The sequence below is a fragment of the Saimiri boliviensis genome, chromosome 2, assembly GCF_048565385.1.
Source record: "Saimiri boliviensis isolate mSaiBol1 chromosome 2, mSaiBol1.pri, whole genome shotgun sequence".
Lineage (NCBI taxonomy): Eukaryota > Metazoa > Chordata > Mammalia > Primates > Cebidae > Saimiri > Saimiri boliviensis.
Window position 1 is genome coordinate 65,767,164 of NC_133450.1, and position 20,102 is coordinate 65,787,265.

General features: G+C 42.6%; 1 protein-coding gene across 4 annotated transcripts in view; it reads right to left on the reverse strand.

Moving 5' to 3' along the window:
- Window positions 1–20,102, reverse strand: part of TDP1 (tyrosyl-DNA phosphodiesterase 1) — a 97,491-nt gene that overhangs the window by 15,299 nt on the left and 62,090 nt on the right. For 3 of the 4 annotated variants that reach the window (XM_010350583.3, XM_003939869.4, XM_074393479.1), the window contains exons 14-15: window positions 17,965–18,067; window positions 6,724–6,829 (exon numbers count right to left, since the gene is read on the reverse strand). In XM_010350583.3, the coding sequence (XP_010348885.3) occupies window positions 6,724–6,829; window positions 17,965–18,067 (209 nt within the window). Of the gene's footprint in view, window positions 1–6,723; window positions 6,830–13,296; window positions 14,592–17,964; window positions 18,068–20,102 lie in introns of those variants that run through there. The other variant, XM_074393480.1, reaches the window with a different exon arrangement.

The window sequence follows — 20,102 nt, forward strand, 5'->3', positions numbered from 1 at the left end:
AAGGCTGGGTGAGAAAGGAGGAGGTCTACATTAAGACCATGGCTGGAAGGATGAAAACGACAGCCTATGGGGTTTTGATCTCTTTATGTACATAGTCTCTGTCCCATCCCTCCCTGTGGTCATACCGTGTGCCTCTTCTGCCTCTCTGTTAACTCTAGAACTTAGATGTCCACAGGGAGGTAGTACGGTGTAACAGGAAAGGGGGTATGGGCACTGAGCCAGACTGCCAGTGGGGCCCTGACCAACTTACTCTGAGTGTCCTAGATTCCTTATCTGGAAATTGGGGGTTGTACTACTATACTTGCATCATGGGGTTGTGAGGATACAATGAATTAATTCATGTCAAGTGCTCATATCAGTTCCTGGTACATAAAAGTACTTAATGAATGCTAGCTGCTACTGCAATTGCTCACCTCCCTCAACTCAGAGGATAAGGACTATCATCCTATGTACTACGTAGGTCTTAAAGAATTTTTTTTTTTTTTTGAATAATCAGATAAATCCAAGTAAAGTACGAAATCCTGTTTAGCCAGGTAATAAGGTCTTTCCTCCAACCCCCTAAGAAATAGCCATGGGTTAAGGACTTATGACTCTGCTCTCACCCCGAGGCCCAAACACCCACACATACATCTTTCACTGTCATCTCTATGCGAAACTTGATGTACGACCTCCAGATGCCACTATTTGTCACCTGAACAGTCACTTTTAATTCTTATACCAGGAATAAGCAAAGTGGGGTGTGAGGGCGGGGTGGAATGCCAAAGATGTGAACCAATTATCCTAAAAGTTCCAATGCCATTTTACATTAGCCTACTCTGAAATTAAGGAATGTACAACATATGCCAGCTAGAAATGCCAAAGAGAGCTCTGAAGTGTTTTGCACCGATTTACCAAGTTAGTAGAAATGCAATTATTTGTAATTGCAGTATCAGTATTATCTAAAACCCATTAACACCTTTCTCTGTGAACTGCACATGTTAATGTGTGACTGTATAGAGCAGAACACAACCATCTAACTGATGAATTCGACTTGCTGAAAATTCAGTACTTATTTATTTCAAAACAATCAATTTTAATTCTGATTTAAGCTTCCTGATTACAAAGTAATTTTAAAAGCTGAACTCATAGTTTACTTTCAGCCTTCTGTTTGTGCTACGAAACAAAAATAGATTTTATTAAAGGAGATGGCTAAAATCATTCTAAAAATGATTTTGGCTACTTCATCTTAAAAAAAGCTTAATTTCTGAAGCTCTTTCAAAAACAGGTCCTTAAAAATAAAACATACCAACAGTTTTGCTTTTTGTTTTTAGACAGAATCTTGCTCTATCACCCACACGGAAGTGCAGTGGCACGATCTCAGCTCACTGCAACCTCCACCTACTGGGTTCAAGTGATTCTCCTGTCTCAGCCTTCCAAGTAGTTGGGATTATAGGCACATCCCACCACACCCAGCTAATTTTTTTATTTTTAGTAGAGACAGGATTTCACCATGTTGGTCAAGCTGGTCTTGAATTCCTGACCTCAAGTGATCTGCCCACCTCTACCTCCCAAAGTGCTGGGATTACAGGTGTGAGCCACCATACCCAGCCACACCAACAGCTTACAGCAATACACCTTCTGTGCATTTTATTTGGAAAGGATAATCCAATCAACTTTGTTTCCCTTAGAAAAATACTTTATGATTTTGGACTCTAGCAATAACTATAAAAGGTTTAGACTGATGTTTATTTTGCTATTATCTGAATGCAGGGAGCTATTTAAAATTAATAAGACAGTAGAAGAATGGTTAGACCATTTAGGAACCAATGGTTTTAAAATCTTTTGGATGATTATGTGTATTATGTATGTGTTAAATCTACATTATGCATAACTTATGTGCCAACCAGCTTTTAAGGACCTCTTCTATTAAACAACTACATTTGCAGCTTATTAGTTTAGTTTCAGCCACTTAAATATTTTTTAAAAAATTGAAATATATACTTGTCAATGATTATGTACAACCTAGGAGACACCAACTTAACCAATCAATCAGTTAACATTGGATACATCAATAGGATGGGCTTCCTGATACGATGCACCAGGAAGAACACATTACTTCTTTCGTATTCTTGGTAAAAGTGCATAACTGGGTTTAATTATAAAGAAACAGTGAGTAGAAAACCCAAAGTAGAATGTTCCTCACAGTTTATAAAGTAACTGGTCCATGCTATGCAATGTGTCAATGTCACGAAACAAAAAACTGTGGAACTGTTCCAAATTAATGGAGACGAAAGAGACATGACAACTCAATTCATGAACTTTCTCTTTTGCTATAAAGAACATTACTGAGGAAACTGATGAAATCTGAATACAGTTTTGAATCAATGTTAATTGCTTATATTGATCAGTGTACTGTAGTTATGTAAGAGAATGCCTGTCTCTTTAGAAAATATACAATGAAGTATTTAGGGATAAAAGGACATCACATTTGCTACTTTCTCTCAAAAAGATAAGTTAATATGAGAGAGGACGTAAATGTGATAAAATATTGACATTTGGGGAACCTGGGTAAAGAATATATGTGAATTCTTTGTATTCTTCTTGTAACTTTTCTATAAATTTGGAATTACGTCAAAATTTTAAAAGAAAAAAATACTATCTAAGTACTCCACCTGTATTTTTTAAAAATAAAATTAAAAAAATGAAACAACCTTAATAGACTATAACACCTCTGAAGCTTTTCATGTTCAGTTACTTCTTCAGGGATTCATATGATTTATTAAATTCAAGTAAGAGAGTCTTTACTTCACCCTTAGCTCATCTCTTTCTCACCCTTTACTCTCTCAATAGCATGTAAGATAACAAAGTGAATATAAGCTAAGAAGGGAGTGCAAAGCAGATGCCCTTGGAACAAAGGTTAAGATTACACACTGATCTATTTTACTTCCTCTTCCAAATCAGGGTCACACAGCAAGTGGAACATATGGAAATAATCTGTGTTAGATTTACTAACAGAAAGGTGATTTTGCTTTATAAAAGCCTTCTTTGGGCCAGGTATGGTGGCTCACACCTGTAATCTCAACACTCTGGAAGGCTGAGGCAGGAGGACTACTTGAGCTCAGGAATTCAAGACCAGCCTGGGCAACACAGTGAGACCCCATCTCTACAAAGCATTTAAAAAAAATTTAGCTGGGCATGATGGCATGCACTTAGGAGGCTGAGGTAGGAGTATTACTTGAGCCCAGGAGTTTGAGGCTGCAGTAAGCTGAGACCATGCCACTGCACTCCAGCCTAAGTGACAGAGCAAGCCCTTCTTTAAAAAGCAAAAGAGGGGGCGGGGAAGGCCTCTTTTAAATTTACTATTAGTAAAATGGGTTTAGTTAAGTATGATTTTTCAGGAGAAGGGAAACATAAGTGTGATGAGTAAGGATTTGTGCCTGTCTTGTTTGCCAACATATTCCAAGTACCTAGATGGTGTCTGCACACGGTGGGCTATCAATATAGATCTGTGGAAAGAATGAATAAACAGCAACTACTACACAAAGCAAGGTATACTGGTAGCTCAGTCTTGGCTTTTGCTTTACTTTGATCATTTTCTTGGTTTCAAGATATCTGGCAGCCTCTTGCATTGAGCTTTACTTCATTCATAGCAGTATATTCCTTTGCTAAGCTTTTTGTACAGTCTTCTGACTTTAAAAAACACAAAACAAGATCTCAGAGGTGTTACAATGGCTTGAAAATCACTTCTCTGAAAATGAAGTGCTTTTCAAATGTTCTTAACCACTGACTTTTCTCAATCTTGGTAAATGTCTTTCTATAGTCCATGTGGCTCCCCAGGAATGCTGGTTACATATGAACTGGTGATACTGAATTACCAGCATTACCCTACATGCAACTGAGGCAGTGTAGAGGACAAAGTAGTACCAATATGAAAGAAAATGCTCCAGTCTCTTGTATGTATCTTTATTATTTATTTTTTGAGATGGAGTCTCGCTCTGTTGCCCAGGCTAGAGTGCAGTGGCGCAATCTCGGCTCACTGCAACCTCCGCCTCCCGGGTTCAAGCGATTCTTCCTGCCTCAGCCTCCCGAGTAGCTGGGACTACAAACATGTGCCACTATGCCCAGCTAATTTTTGTATTTTTAGTAGAGATAGAGTTTCACCATGTTGGCGAGGTTGGCCTTGAACTCCTGACCTCAGGTGATCTGCCTGCCTTGGTCTCCCAAAGTACTGGGATTATAGATGTGAGCCACCATGCCCAGCTGTATCTTTTCTTAAAAAAATTTATTATGATTATGTTAGCTTAAGCATACCCTCAGATTATAAGTATCTTTCAAAAGAAATGCTGAAGGAAAAAAAATCCATTTAAACATTATAAAGCATTCTGCTTGCCGGCCAAATGAAAGATTTATCATTCCACCATTTAAGATACGATACCTGCTTATTAACTTCTAAGTTCTTGGGAGTGCTTACTTTACTGGAAGGAAAGGGACCTTGAGACATTTTTAAGAGTCTTCTAGAGCTTCCATTTTTGCTTTCTTAGTCCTTTGAAGATTAGGACTAAAGAAATAAAGAGGGTGGAATCCAGCCAGCGTGCAGAGGTGGGAGTGGGAAGTGCAGGCCCAAGGCCAGACCCCAGCAGATACAGCCTAATCACAGTCAGTCCCCACTTCTTACAGGGAGGAGGAGGACTTGGTTTTTTTTTTTTTTTTTTTTTTTTTTTTAAAAAAAGGAAGAAAAGGAATCTGAAGAACAGAGAAAGAGAGAAAAGACAAAAGTGTAACACAGAGCCGAAAGAGGGAAGAAGAGATACACAGGTTTAGGGACAAACTTGCACGAGCTTTAGATTTTTAAAAATCATGAGCTCACCAAGGAAAAGGGGAGGGAATTCACACTAATTCAACATCTATTACTGCCAGGCACTGAAGTATGCATTTTAACAACAACAATTATGATAAAAGCAGCTAATATTTATTGATTGCTAACTCTGAGATAAGTACTTTGTAGATAATCCCAGTTAATCTTTTCAAAAACCCTATAAAATAGGTACTTACTCATGGTTCCTCACTGTGTAGACAGAGACACTAAAACCTGGAGAAAGTAACTAAATGCCCAAGTCTATTTAGTAAGTTATGGAGTTGGCACATAAACATGGCCTGATTTTAAAAAGGGTTTTCCTGCCTTTTTTTTTTGGTGGCCAGTAAGGTGCTGACCGACTCCTTTAAATTCTGATAAAAATCTATATAACCTTGCCACAGAAAACGAAATATACATGCATATGCAAGAAATTTAGAGGACTCAACAGAGAGGCATAAAGGACTTTCACGCTTTAGAAACAAGAAAAAGAATGCCTCCTTAAACTTAGTGTCAAACTATTGATTAGAGAAATACAAAGTCATCAGCAAGAGGCAGGTTGGCACACTGAACAGCATGAGATAGCATTAACTTTGTTAGATGTGGCAGCACATCCAAGAAATGGGCCCATCTGACGAAGGAGGCTTGGTTCACTATGAAAGCTGAGAAGGATTAGTGGGTGGGGAAGTTGTTAGTCCCGTGAAACACTGTTGAGGGAACAAAGGAAACTACTGGGCAAGGCTGAGCTTGGTAAGAGATTTTGGGGTATCAATGAATGATGGCATTAAAATCTGCCAATTAAAAAAAAAAGTATTTTCTCTATTCAGATTTAACACTGGCTCAGAAACCTGTACATTATAATTTGGCTACTCATGTAGGTTTCTCCCTTCCAGTGGAGAATATACTGATTGATGATATAATTTGCCATTTAAATTAAGTGTGTCTTGATTATATACCTCATCCTGTATGAGTTTGCTAAGTGTGGACCCACCTTAAAGACAGATATTCTCAGGGCTGATAAAAGCAGCAGAGTAGCCTGTGAGGCTGGGGTCTCAGGTCTGTCACTCAGGCTGGAGTACAGGGGCTTGATCATAGCTCACTGCAACCTCAAACTCCTAGGCTTAAGCGATTTTTCTGCCTCAGCCATTCAAGCAGTTGGGACTAAAGGCACAATCCACCATACCCAGCCATTTAAAACATTTTTTTTTTTTTTTTACATACTGGGTCTCGCTATGTTGGGCAAGGTGGTCTTGAACTCCTGGCCTCAAGCAATATTCCCACCTTGGCCTCCCAAGGTGCTGAGATTACAGGTGTGGGCCACTGTGCCTGGCATAAATGTAAGTTACAACAGGTTTATTACTGTTACATTTCTTGGTTTTAATTTCTAAGGTTTTTTGACCTTTACGATGGTGTCAAAGTGGTATGCATTCAATAGAAGCAGTACTTTAGTAGAGTCTTCAATAAATTCCATGAGATAGTCAACAACTTATTATAAAACAGTCTTTGTATTAGATTATTTTGCCCAAGTGTAGATTAATTTAAGTGGTTTGGGCACGTTTAAGGTAGGCTAGGCTAAGCTATGATGTTCAGTAGCTTTGGTGCATTAAATGCATTTTTGACTTAGGATATTTTCAATTTATGAGGGGCTTATCATCATGTAGCCCCACTGTAAGTCAGGAAGGATCTGCATAGTAATTATAGGAGTGCAAAGGGATTCTAAGACCAACCAGTGGTTACATGGCCCCAGACAGGGTGGCAAAGGGCCCTCTTCAAACCTGAGCTTCCAGAGGGTTCCATAAACCAGGATCCCACCGAGACCAAAGGCTTCTCCTGGGCTCTGTTTGTTTTTCTTATGCATATCCACCCATGGTTTTCCTTCATCTGCGTCTCACCTTTACTTCCATACAGTTCTGGAGGCAAATCATATGGCACAGGAAATGGCATTGGCTCCTGGCTGCCAGCGAAGAACTTCTGTTTTACTTTGAAACTGTCTAGACCCTGCAGATACACACAGAGGAAAGCTATGATTGCACCCATTTTCTTGGTTAAAAAAAAAAGCCACCCAGGAGACCCCAAGAAGCAATCATATCTTTATGGTACCCAAATAAAATTTAAAAAATTCTTTCAGAGCTATTTTCAATCTTTACAGGCAAATATATTTACAACCCTCCCCCAGATTATTTTCTTTTCTAAACATAAGAGCTTTCATTTTCGGGAATGAAGTTATAGCAAAGTTTGCAAAAGTTTAACAAAGGATACAAAGAAACAAGAGAGACAATTTTGGCTATGATAGCCCATTTCAACCAAACATTATGTACAGTTTGCAGGGAGTTTGTAGAACTCACTGTATAAAAATACCTCAAAATACTTCCAACATTGCTATAGTAACAGGCTGCCTGGAGTAAGAAGAAATAAAAGCTGCTTTCATGTATAATGAAAGTGTTCCAATATGTGACAGAAGTATAAAAATGAAAATTCTTTAAGACCTATCAAAATGGAAGGTTTATTCCAAGAACTCTAGAATAGGGTATTAATTTTAGATCTTAATCAGGGGGGAAGTGGAGGTTCTATATCTAGGCTGATGTTCACACTGCCACTTCCTTCCAACACAGGGCCTGCCGCAGCGCAGGTGCTGACCACATGACCAGTGTAACCCCTCACGAGTCCATACATTGACCACCTCCTGCCCCTTCCTGATCCTGGCATTCTGCTTGTCCGTTTGCCTCTCATTCCTTCTGTCCACCAATCCACACACATATCCACCCTTCGAATCCTCAATATGAACATACCCAACAGTGCTGATGTCTTAGGAACCCATAAAGAACAAAGACTGAGGTTCTTAGTCCCTATAACTGTGCAACTTAGTAAGTGGAGGCTAGTCATGAGCGGTGTCAGAGGACACGGTGAGGTCCGTCTTAACTAGGGCTTCAGACAATCTGGGTTCTAGCCCTTCCTCTGGCATTTACTAAGCTGCCTGAATGGCTGATGTCCGCACATTCATTCATTCAACGCTTTATTTCTCGAGTCCCTCTTCCGGGTCAGGCATGGTGCCAGGCACTGAGTGTACAGGAGTTAATATAAACATCAGTATCTGCTGGGTGTGGTGGCTAACACCTATAATCCTAGCACTTTGGGAGGCCGAGGCGGGCGGATCACCTGAGGTCAGGAGTTTAAGACCAGCCTGACCAACATGAAGAAACTCCGTCTCTACCAAAAATACAAAATTAGCCAGGCGCCTGTAAACCCAGCTACTCAGGAAGCTGAGGCAGGAAAATCACTTAAACCCAAGAGGTGGAAGTTGCAGTAAGCCAAGATCGCGCCATTGCTCTCCAGCCTAGCAACAAGAGCGAAACTTCATCTCAAAACAGACAAAATCAATATCCTTGTCCTCATGGTGGCGGGATATCAAATACACCTATAAAAGTAAAATTAAAAACTACTATTTGTGCTAAGTGCTGTGAGGAAAATGAAAGGAGTGTCATAAGAGACTAGCAGGCCTATTTCAGACTTGACAGGAGGGGGTGATCAGTGGAAGCCTCCCTAAAGAAGGCAACACTTTTACTAAACTTTGAAAGATGAGTAGAGTTTGGTCAGTAGGAGTGGAAATAATTATGTTGCAGGTGGAGGGAACAGCATCTGCAAAGGCCCAGAAGTGGCAAAGAGCCTGGCAAGTCCCAGGGACTAAAATAGATGTTCAGTGGGACTGTTGGCCGCTTTTATTAGGGCTTTTTTTTTTTTTGAGACAAAGTCTCACTCTGTCACCCAGGCTAGAGTGCAGTGGTGCAATCTCAGCTCACTGCAACCTCCAACACCTGGGTTCAAGCGTTCTTATGTCTCAGCCTCCTGAGTAGCTGGGATTACAGGTATGTGCCATCATGCCTGGATGATTTTTCTATTTTTATTAGATACGGAGTTTCACCATGTTGTCCAGGCTGGTCTTGAATTCCTGGCCTCAAGTGATCCACCCACCTCAGCCTCCCAAAGTGCTGGAATTACAGGTGTGAGCCACTGCGCCTGGCCTAGGTTTCAATTCCTATGCTTGTAAAAGTGGGATAGGCTGGGTGCAGTGGCTCACGCCTGTAATCCCAGCACTTTGGGAGGCCGAGGTGGGCAGATCACTTGAGGTCAGGAGTTCAAGACCAGCCTGGACAACATCGTGAAACCCCATCTCTAATACACACACACACACACACACACACACACACTCTTAGCTGGGAGTTGTGGCGTGCTCTTGTAATCTCAGTTACTTGGGAGGCTGAGGCATGCGAACAGCCTAAACCAAGGAGTCAGAGGTTGCAATGAGCCAAAATCATGCCACTGCACTCCAGACTAGGCAACAGAGTGAGACTCCATAAAAAACAACAACAACAACAACAACAATAAAACAACGGTGGCTTTGGGAGGCTTTATCCCAAGCACTTTGGGAGGCCGAGGTGGGTGGATCATGAGGTCAAGAGATCAAGACCATCCTGGTCAACATGGTGAAACTCTGTCGCTACTAAAAATACAAAAAATCAGCTGGGCATGGTGGCGTGTGCCTGTAATCCCAGCTAGTCAGGAGGCTGAGGCAGGAGAATTGCCTGAACCCAGGAGACGGAGGTTGCAGTAAGCCGAGATTGTGCCATTGCACTCCAGCCTGGGTAACAAGAGCAAAACTCCATCTCAAAAAAAAAAAAAAAAAAAAAAGAAAGAAAAGAAAGAAAATGCGGGATAATCAAGCTTCTGGAGATACCACCATTTCTAACTTTAGCACCTAGCACAAATCCCGGCACATAGTAGGTGTTCAAGAAATACTGATCTGTAGAAATGGGAGTAAATTTCCTTCCTTGCTTATAAGCTTCTGCGTAAGAGCAAATGACACAATCTGTGTGAAAGTGTCTTGTGAGCGTATCAAGACCTACAGAAAGGTAAGGGGTTACAGCACTGATGAAGATGGTGATAAATAATACAGTGAAAGGCAGGAGATCCCAGATGCCAGGCACAAACTCTAGACAAGATAGGAAGAAATGCCCTTCTTTCTTCCGGTCATTTTCTTTATCTAAGAAGGATAAGGAAAGGCTTTGAGGAGGATATTTTACCTAGGCCTGGAAAAATTGGTGTAATTTTAATAAACAGAAAGATGATAGGGAAGAATACCAAGTGTAAGAACAGCATAATCAAAGGCAGGGTCAGCAAAAGCAGGGTCAGGAGTTGGAGACCAGCCTGACCAACATGGTGAAACCTATCTCTACTAAAAATATAAAAATTAGCCTGGCGTGGTGGTGCATGACTGTAATTTCAGTTACCTGGAAGGCTGGGACAAGAGAATCACCTGAACCTGGGAGGTGGAGATTGCAGTGGGCTGAGATCGAGCCACTGTACTCCAGCCTGGGTGACAGAGACAAGACTCCATTTCAAAAAAAAAAAAAAAAAAAAAATAGTGGCAGGGTTGGAAATCATATCCTGTCATCCTGTCTTTCTGATTCTTGGTCTGATATTCCTTCCACCAAGCAAACAAATGATCTCAGATTCACCATCAGGAACTGTGACAAAGGAAGAATTCCTTGAAAATTTAAGGCAGGCAGGGTCAAGACAAGCCAAATTCTAGAAACACTGGTATTTGGATATTTTACAAAATACAGAGGCCAGTGGTTGGGAAGTGATGCCGAGTTAATGATTATTAAATACTTTTCTGGAGTTTCAGGTAAAACATGACTTCTCTCTCCTTTAGCTCCTATTAGTCCTGATATTTTCAAATGTATCATGGCTAGAGATTATGGTTATTTATAGCCTGGGCCCAGATCTGAGGCTGTGTACTTGGCCCACGATTCCATCTCGTGATATCTGACTTCAGATATGAGAAGGTCTGAACTATCCCTGTCTGACAGGAACCAATATGCTTTTATTTTGAATGCCATTTCTGATCCAAGTTCTAGGTTACTACAAAAAAAAAAGTACTACTTTTCCCTTCAATCTGAATGTCAAATAATTTGAGGCTGTCTTCTAATTATCATTATTTATATATCACAGTGGTATCACTTGGCATTTTACAAAACAGAGGAAGGCACCCTCCCAGGCACAGATACTTAGAAGACAGCTAAGACAGTATGTTTATAAAACACCAGGTGAGAGGGTGGACATATATTACACATGAGAAATTGCTGGCTTTTTCCTTCTTCAGCTTTGGGAGTGAAAGAGCTGATTATTGCTGTGATGATTTATGTTTAGCAGCTTAGCTCAATCATGGGGAAAAAGAGGCATGCTTCAGTTTGAGTTAGAGATGTAAATTTGCATCTATTTGAGTAGCAACCTCAAGTGGTAAAACCTACACAAGGCATCAGGCTTTCCTAGATAAAACAGTGATAGCAGCTGAACTTCCCAGAAGGAGCATACTTAGTCAAAGACCAACTAATTGGCAAGGAAGTAAATTATAGGAACGTGGTGGCATCTTTTGTGCAAGGCAGTGTATGATCAATGACCAGAAATCTTTCCAGCTAGGGGGTTAGGAAAAGCTTTGTGGAGAAGTATAAACCTGGGGTTTTTGATAATCAAAGGGCTGTTTGTGTGAGGCTGGGGGAATGCAGTTCAGAAGGAAAGAAAAGAGTGCAACATCATCACAGAAGTGACATCAAGATTCTGATTTGACTGAAAACCCATGGGGTATCAGCCCCTGCTTTCAATCTCCTGTTGAACTAGTGGCTTATATGCTATTGCTGCTACTGCTAATATCAACTGCAACCTTTACTGAGCACTTGCTAAGTACCAGGCACTGTTGTAAACACTTTATGGGTTGTAACTCTTGATCTCACATGAGATCCTGTGAGTTAGTTACATTGTCGCCAGTGTACAATGAGAAAAAAGGGCTTATAGAAGAAGAATAAGGAGGCCAAGTCTAATACAGCTTGTAAGCAGGATCCCAGCTCCTCTGTCTTACTTCAAAGTTTATTCTCTTTCTCTCATTTTGGCTCCTAGAGATCTGAGGTCTCGAAGGGGTCTCTCCAATGTGTTCTCCCATATTCTTTTTCCAAGTTACTTTAGAGTCTCTGAGGCAAAGCGCAGCAGTCCCCAGGACTTCACTACTAGTAAGAAGGGGCCAGCCTCCATGCATTAATATGCAGACAAATACTTGTGGGTGGCTGGAGCCCGAGGGGCATGCTGTTCTAGCTCACAGTGGACCTTGATGTCACGCAAAGGAGTCTGGACATCATCTGATGGGCCAAAGATTGCTGCTGAAGGTTTAAGGGCAGAGGAACACAGACCCTAACATGTGGGTAGAAACCCATCTCCAGGCTTTCTGGAGTAGGTGGTAGAAACCTACTCCAGGATAGCAGTAGGCCGAGATGGGGAAAACAGGGAGGGAAGGGTCAAGTTCTTCCAGGGGAGAGAGAATGATGACTAGTAGGAACAGGTAGAGAAGTGCTTGCCAAGACAGATGGTATAGGATGTGGGCAGGTGAGAGGAAGGAGAACACAAGGACCGTGACTTTATTAGCTAGATGGGAGAACATGAGCAGGATGCAAGATACGCCATGTCAAGCTGTTGCCCGGCCATGGCCTCCCGGGAAACCCTGGGGGCTCACAACAGATGGGCTAGCCCCAAGGCAGGTAGGCAGGGTTGGTGCTGGGAGGGAAGACAAGAAGAGGGTTAAGGTGGTGGCTTTTATAAACGGTATTAGTTCTTCCAGCCAGAGCCACATCATAAGACTGCATGTGCCTGTGGTATACACCATGTTTGACATGACAAAGTTGAAACAGAACCGAGAAAAGACAAAGTAGAGACTTGAACTTTTTGGAACCTACTAGCACAGGACCAAGTGACCCTGGGGCTCAGAAGAGGCTGAGACCAGCACAGGGCCACTTGGGCTACATTCATCCGGAAGAAGCAGTACTGGATCCTAATCCAGGCTTCTCTAGCCACAGTGCGCTATGCAGGCTCCAGTCCGGGGCCTACTCAGTGCCTGACACAGTATGTGCTCAATGAACACCACAGGAATGAGGTTCAAAGACAGAAGTACTTGTACCTCCTTGATATATGCACAGAGGCATATATCAGATTTGGAATACAGCTACTGATCTTTGAAATAATCACGTCTTTCCTATAATGAGACTTTCTGAACCATAGTGTAACTTAAACGTAGTCTAACTTAAACGTTAAATGCACTTAAAGGGACAACCCAGGCCGGGAGCGGTGGCTCAAGCCTGTAATCCTAGCACTTTGGGAGGCTGAGGCGGGTGGATCACGAGGTCAAGAGATCGAGACCATCCTGGTCAACATGGTGAAACCCCGTCTCTACTAAAAATACAAAAAACTAGCTGGGCATGGTGGCGCGTGCCTGTAATCCCAGCTACTTAGGAGGCTGAGGCAGGAGAATTGCTGAACCCAGGAGGCAGAGGTTGCAGTGAGCCGAGATCGCGCCATTGCACTCCAGCCTGGGTAACAAGAGCGAAACTCCGTCTCAAAAAAAAAAAAAAAAAAAAAAAGGGACAACCCAGAAAACATCATATAATTAATTAATTGATTTTAGACCTGAAAAGAATGAAGTCTTTGATTTAAATGAACAAACTTTTATCAGGTGACTACTATACACCAAGCATCACTAAGTGCTGGGCATACAAATTAAATGTACCTTGACTTTACTCTCCAAAGCTCTTGAAAATGTTCTTGGTCAAAGGGGAGGCTATTGACAACATACTGTACAAGTTAGATTGCTCTCAAAAGGATGTATTTCCAGATTTATTCATTTAAAAAACAAGAAAAAGAATAGGAACAGGTGGTACCAGTTATCAGCCTCCAGATCAATCCCAGGGTTGAAATGGTATCTTTATCGTGAATGGGAAACGCTGGTTCTCTGCCTGCTGTATTTTTAGTTGACAGGAGTGTCATATCACATGGCTACTTGGTTCCAGAGTGACAGCTCCTTATGGCTGCGGGGAAGAAGAGGACTGCAGGGTTCCTTTCCTAGGTGAGGCCTCGGCAGTGCATGACACCGTGCCATTCTGGGCATGAAGTCTGACTGTCTGCAACAGTGGCTCCAAATGAGCCTCCCAGAACACAGCAGGTAACACGACCTACTGATGAAGGACAAAAGTGGCAACTCTGGCTGCTGATAACTCAGACATGTGGGTGGTGTGGACACAGAGTTCTACCCAAGAGATATGAAGCAGGGCTGAATTCTGGATGACGTCCAGTCTGAAGGATGTCTAAAAAAGTTCTGTATTAAGTAAGTCTATTTGACAAACATGAAGCCAAAAACATTAAAAGGCATGTCTTGCTGGTACTAAACAGAAACCTAAAAAAAGATATTACCAACTGGCCTTATTTGAAGACAAACTGCATTCTTGTCAGTAAACATTTTAGGATTATGATTGATACAGAAGTCTTTAAGATATTTATTAAGTGAATACACAGGGATTGGCACTTATAAGCATTGTAGTGGACTCCTAAGTGTATGTGTATTTTAATTTCAAGACAGCTACTGATGAGCTATTCCATACTGTAAATTGCTTTACAACACAATTTATGAACATATTTAAACAACTACTGCACACAATACTCACTGGAGCAAAATCAGTCTCCACACTGTTTCACACTCTTTTCCTCACATTGTTCGGTATGGGGTAACTTAAAGGAAACAACTTGAACAGGCACTTACGAAAAGCCTCTCGCATGACCCGTTCAGCTCAGTCTGGTACAGGAGACACGAGTCAATGGTCACAATGCAAGGTGGGATATGTGCTGACCTCCAGGTTCTAGAAAGTTGTGGGATGCAGAGGAGGGGTGCCTGCAAGGGAGACAGGTGCAGCAGGCAGAGGTGGGGCATAAAGGTGTCATTCCCAGTACAGATTATGGCTGGCTAACAGGGTGGACCTGGCTCACAGTGAGAACCATGAGTTGTGCACGGCAGAAACAGTAAGTACCAGGAACGAGAGGTCAGGAACTGGAACATAAAGGAGAAAAGAAGCCCTGCTAAGGAGCCTGGATTCTACCTTACAGGATCTGTAGCAGGTAACACAGCTGGATCTCTGGTCTACAAAGCCCATTACGACAGTGGACTGAGGAGCAGCATGGATGTGGCCCAGCGAGGTGAGGTGGGGGCCATGGCAGTAAGGGCTGACTCACCCAGCAGGTGATGTTGTGGGGGTGTTCAGAGCGAACAGATTATTAAGAAGCATTAAGGAGGGGCCGGGTGCGGTGGCTCAAGCCTGTAATCCCAGCACTTTGGGAGGCCAAGGCGGGTGGATCACGAGGTCGAGAGATCGAAAGCATCCTGGTCAACATGGTGAAACCCCGTCTCTACTAAAAATACAAAAAACTAGCTGGGCGTGGTGGCGCATGCCTGTAATCCCAGCTACTCAGGAGGCTGAGGCAGGAGAATTGCCTGAGCCCAGGAGGCGGAGGTTGCGGTGAGCCGATATCGCGCCATCGCACTCCAGCCTGGGTAACAAGAGCGAAACTCCGTCTCAAAAAAAAAAAAAAAAAAAAAAAAGCATTAAGGAGTGAGAAATGACAAAATCTTTTGAGAGGCTGAGAAGGAAGGGTCACTTGAACCCAGCAGTTCACGACTAGTCTGGGCAACATGGCAAGACTCCATCTCTACAGAAAAATTAACAAGTTAGCCACGTGTAGTATACACACTTGTAGTCCCAGCTACTCAGGAGGCTGAAGTGGGAGGACTGCTTGAGCCTGGGAGGTTGAGACTACAGTGAGCTATAATGGCACCACTGTACTCCAGCCTGGGCGACAGAGCAAGAGCCTGTCTCAATTTAAAAAGAAAAGAAAAGACAGTGGGATAAATGGTAACAGTAACTCATTAATAATCAGGTTTGTTAAACTGTGGTTTATATGGCTAAGATGATGATTTTGATGATACATGCAATGTGCTATAACCTCAAGTACCTTTTAAACAGTATAAATTATAATCCTAATTTCGGAATGTTTTATAAGATTCAAATTCTCTGAAAACTGGCCTGATGAGACCATTAGTCCTGCTTAAGAAACTGATGCCTTTCTACTATCCACGTGGGACCAAGGCCATCAGTGTATTCTGTTCTCCAGTCTCCTTCAGATTGGGATTCCAGCCTCTCATGGCCCACACCCCATCCCCCTTCCAAGCACGCAGAATTGTTTGCTCTTTCCCAAACACAGCCTGCACTATTACCTTTGTCTGGAAGCCTGATCTTCCCTGACAGAGGGTTAAGCTCACACTCCTTTCTCAAGAGTGAGATTGAATGCTACCTCCTTAACAAAGCCTTTCCCAACTCTCCCAGGCAGACTACATGGTCCCTCTTCTCAGAGCCCCGGTATTTTCAATGCCCCACACCCTAGTTCTTGTCACATACTGTCATCACCGGTGTCTGTTTCCTCAACTTATCCACGAGTTTCCCGAAAAGGAAGCCTCCACCTCATCCTTTATTCTCTCTCTGGGAGAGTTCTGCTGTGCAGAACTCCTGGCTTTCATCATGAAGACAGCAGGCACAGGGTATGTGCAGGACCCAAGTGAGCGTGGAGGAGGGCAGTCCCAAGCCACTGGAATGTTCAGGAAGGAGCCTGGGGTATGCTTTGAGGAGGGAACTGCCACGCTGGACAGCCTCTCCTTCACAAGCTACACGTCTCATTCCTGTGCCTGTATAAACTCAGCTAAATGACAAACTACCGCATGGCACAAATCTCTGGGTTATCCTCAAGGTCTAAACCATAAATGTTAGTTTTGTGAAGTCCAAGCAAAGATCTACTTTTTTCCCAGACACTTCAAGTATCAGTGAGCAACACAGATACTGTGATTTACATGCTTAAAGACAAAGTCTCCTGTATCAAAAAACCCAACAACCCTTTTTACAGACTGACAGGACGCACGTCAACTCACTTATGGGTGAAAGCCCCTGATAGTGTCTATCCCTCAGGGTGACTTCCTCACTCACATCTATTCTCCCGTCTCTAGAAACAGGTTTATTCTCTGGGGACAGAACTGGGAGAGTCTTGGGTCATGGAAGGCATATCTAGGCCTGAGGAGTCACTGGAATGTGGAATGTCCAGCACCTGGGCTGCAGAGCCATGCTAGTGGCAGTAACCCAGGGAGAAGGGCCACTGCTGAGTCCCTCAAGAGGACCTGGTTCCGTCCCCCCCAAGTGTCAGCTGCTCAGCAACTCCTGGGATCCCATGACATCCCCCCAGCATCTTCTCAGTAAACTCCCTCCATCTGTGGGCTTCCGTGGACAAAAGTTGGTTTCTGTTATGCACAACAAAGTCCTTTGGCTCTGCTCACTCAGGTAGACACCTCCCTCAGGTCTCAGCACCCAGCTCGCACCAAGGAACGATGTCTGTCTCATTGCTCAGGTGTATCGGGTGCCCATCTGGCTTTATGACTACCTTGCCCAACTAGCCTATGAGCTCTCTGGGAGGGGAAGGCTAAGCCATTCTGTGTACTGTCCACAGTGCCTGATTACAGCACTCTGCCCAGGTCATTTGTGATTCACTGAAGGACACAGACAGCGCAATCAAAGGGCCAATGGCTGATGTCAAGGCAGGTATAGTGAGTGGGGCCTCATCAGGGTCATGATGGAAGCCTGCTGGAATGCACTGTTCCAGGCTCTGTTTTTTGAGATGTGCTAACAAACTCTTGGAAAATCTTTTACCATCTTAGACTGTTGACTACATAGCCACCCTATTTGGGGCCTAGCTCTTGAATCTGCTGGCATAGTCTAGGAGGGGTGGAATCTGTTTAATATTCTTGTCTGATGGTCTTTATAAATAACACAATCTCTGTTTTAAAGATTAGGTAGGCAGTCACCCCTACCTAAAACATCTTGTGTTTGACTGGGCCATTCCTTTGGTGACTTGTCATCTACCACCTTGAGACAAATCTTCACATTGTAGTTCACAATATTTATTTTAAATGTTATTAATTTTGCTGGAAGCACATAGTCAAATCCTAAACAAGTACACAGGCCTTGAGAGCAGGTATCCCACTGCACTCAGGCTGGTGAGTGTTCAGTGAGCTCAGAGGTATAGACCAGTGGTTAAGAGCACAGGCTCTGCGTAAGAATCTCAACTGTTTCCTGCCAACCTTAGGCAGGCTGTTGCGACTAAAGGAAGAGAACACAAAACCCAGTTCATTTCACATGTCACCTACTACGCCATTGGAAGTGTAAACTTACAAATGCTGAAGGGAGGAAGAGGACCCCAAGCTCGTAGGAGCGGATCATCAGCTGGGTGCCATTCTTCTCCAGTGCGCCCCAGGCGGCCTTGGACAGATTCGCGCTGCAGAGACAAGGACACAGAAAGGGCTGACTCAGGAGGCATCTCAGTGTGGGTCAAACTTCCACAGCTGCAAGAGCACCGGTCAAAAAAATATATAGCTGCAATCACATTCATTCATTTTCTAGCAGAGTTGCTGCATTTTTGAAAAGGGAATTTAAATCCTGCTGTTCTCTAATCCTCAAGATTTATCTAATTGCTAATTTGGGATAGCTTCACCCTCATCTGCATTTTCCTGAGGGCAGCTATTAAAATAATTATCTTTCCTGAGATTTTATTTTTTTCTTTCTAAAGTCCCTTTTCTTTTCATGATCCTGGAGTAGCCAGGATTTCTGGCTTTGTATATAACTAGCATTTCAGAATAAAGTTAATATTATCTTACATAGTAGTATTTTAAGCTTCATATTTCCTTTTTTTTTTTTTTGCCAGGTAGTGTTAATTTCTTTCAATGTGAAGAAAACAGCTGTGATGGCAATAGATTGTCATTTGTGTCTAGAAAGAAATGGTACATTCAGCCCAGACATGGTGGCACACACCTGTAATTCCAGCACTTTGGGAGGCTGAGGCAGGCAGATTACGAGATCAGGAGTTCAAGACCAGCCTGGCCAACATGATGAAATCCTGTCTCTACTAAAAAATTAGGTGGGCATGGTGGCACGTTACTATAATCCCAGCTGCTCTGGAGGCTGAGGCGGGAGAATTGCTTGATCTGGGACCTGGGAGGCGGAGGTTGCAGGGAACCAAGATTGCACCACTGCACGCTAGCTTGGGCTACAGAGTGAGACTCCGTCTAATTAATAAAAAAAAAAAAAAAAAAAAAAAAAAAAAAAAAAAAAGAAAAGAAATGGTACATTCAGAATGATGTTTTATATGTTCAAAAATCTGTGGCTAAAAAATCATGGTTCAAGCCAGGCGTGGTGGCTCACTCCTGTCTGTAATCCCAGCATTTTGGGAGGCCGAGGCAGGCAGACCACTTGAACCCAGGACCAGCCTGGGAAAGATGGCAAAATCACATCTCTACAAAAAATCAGCAGACATGGTGTCAAAAATCTACAGTTGTAGCTACTTGAAAGGCTGAGGTGGGAGGATTGCTTGAGCCTGTGAGGTGGAGGTTGCAGTGAGTGGAGATCGCACCACCGCACTCCAGCCTGGATAACAGTTAAGACCTTGTCTCAAGTAGTAAAAAAAAAAAAAAAAAATCAAGGTGCAGCAGGAGGAAGGAGACTGGACACTGATCTTGCAAGAGGTGCCAAGATGCACATCAAGATGCTCAGGAACGGAGACCACTAAGATCTGAGGCATCTTCAGAGACTCTCTTTTATAAGCAAATGTGGCAGAGCTTAACATAAACCCGCCATAAACATTTTTTCATTTTAAAACATATAAACTCCAGCTATTCAGAAAACTCTTTACAGCCTTTGTGGATGACTGAATATTTCAAGATTCATTCACTGGTGCACCAAGTATGTTTTCTAAGCTATGTGCTGAACTATTACTATTGTCTGCTGGAATCAGAGAATCAAACAAAAACAATGATCAAAATCAGATAAAAAGAATAATGTCTGTTAAGGGTTCTATGGGAACAGAGAAAGAAGAATGTGGAAATCAGAGCTAAGAAAAACTCTTGAAGCAATTAAGCTGACTTAAGAAAACAGAGCATTATTTACAAACTTTCCTGGCTTCTTAAATGAACCATACTGAAGACAGGAAACCTTTGCACAAAGACCATGATCATGAGTATCACTGTCTGTGACGTCGTTGAGACATAAAGTGAAGAGGAAGCTGATGTTTATGATAAAGTGGTATTAGGATCCTAGGAAAAACGTGTTTTTTTAAAAGTCCAAAATGAAATCTTGCTTTTAGGTCTTTCACCTGTTAGTAAAAACAGGCGATCTCCTGGACAAGGAGAAAAATCTAACGGCAAAACCAAACAGTGGGTTTGAGGTGTTTTTTTCATTTATTAGATTATCACTTTCTGGGCAACTCTTGACTATCAGTATCATGACAACACAGACAGGAGGTATCTTCTGGAAGGCTG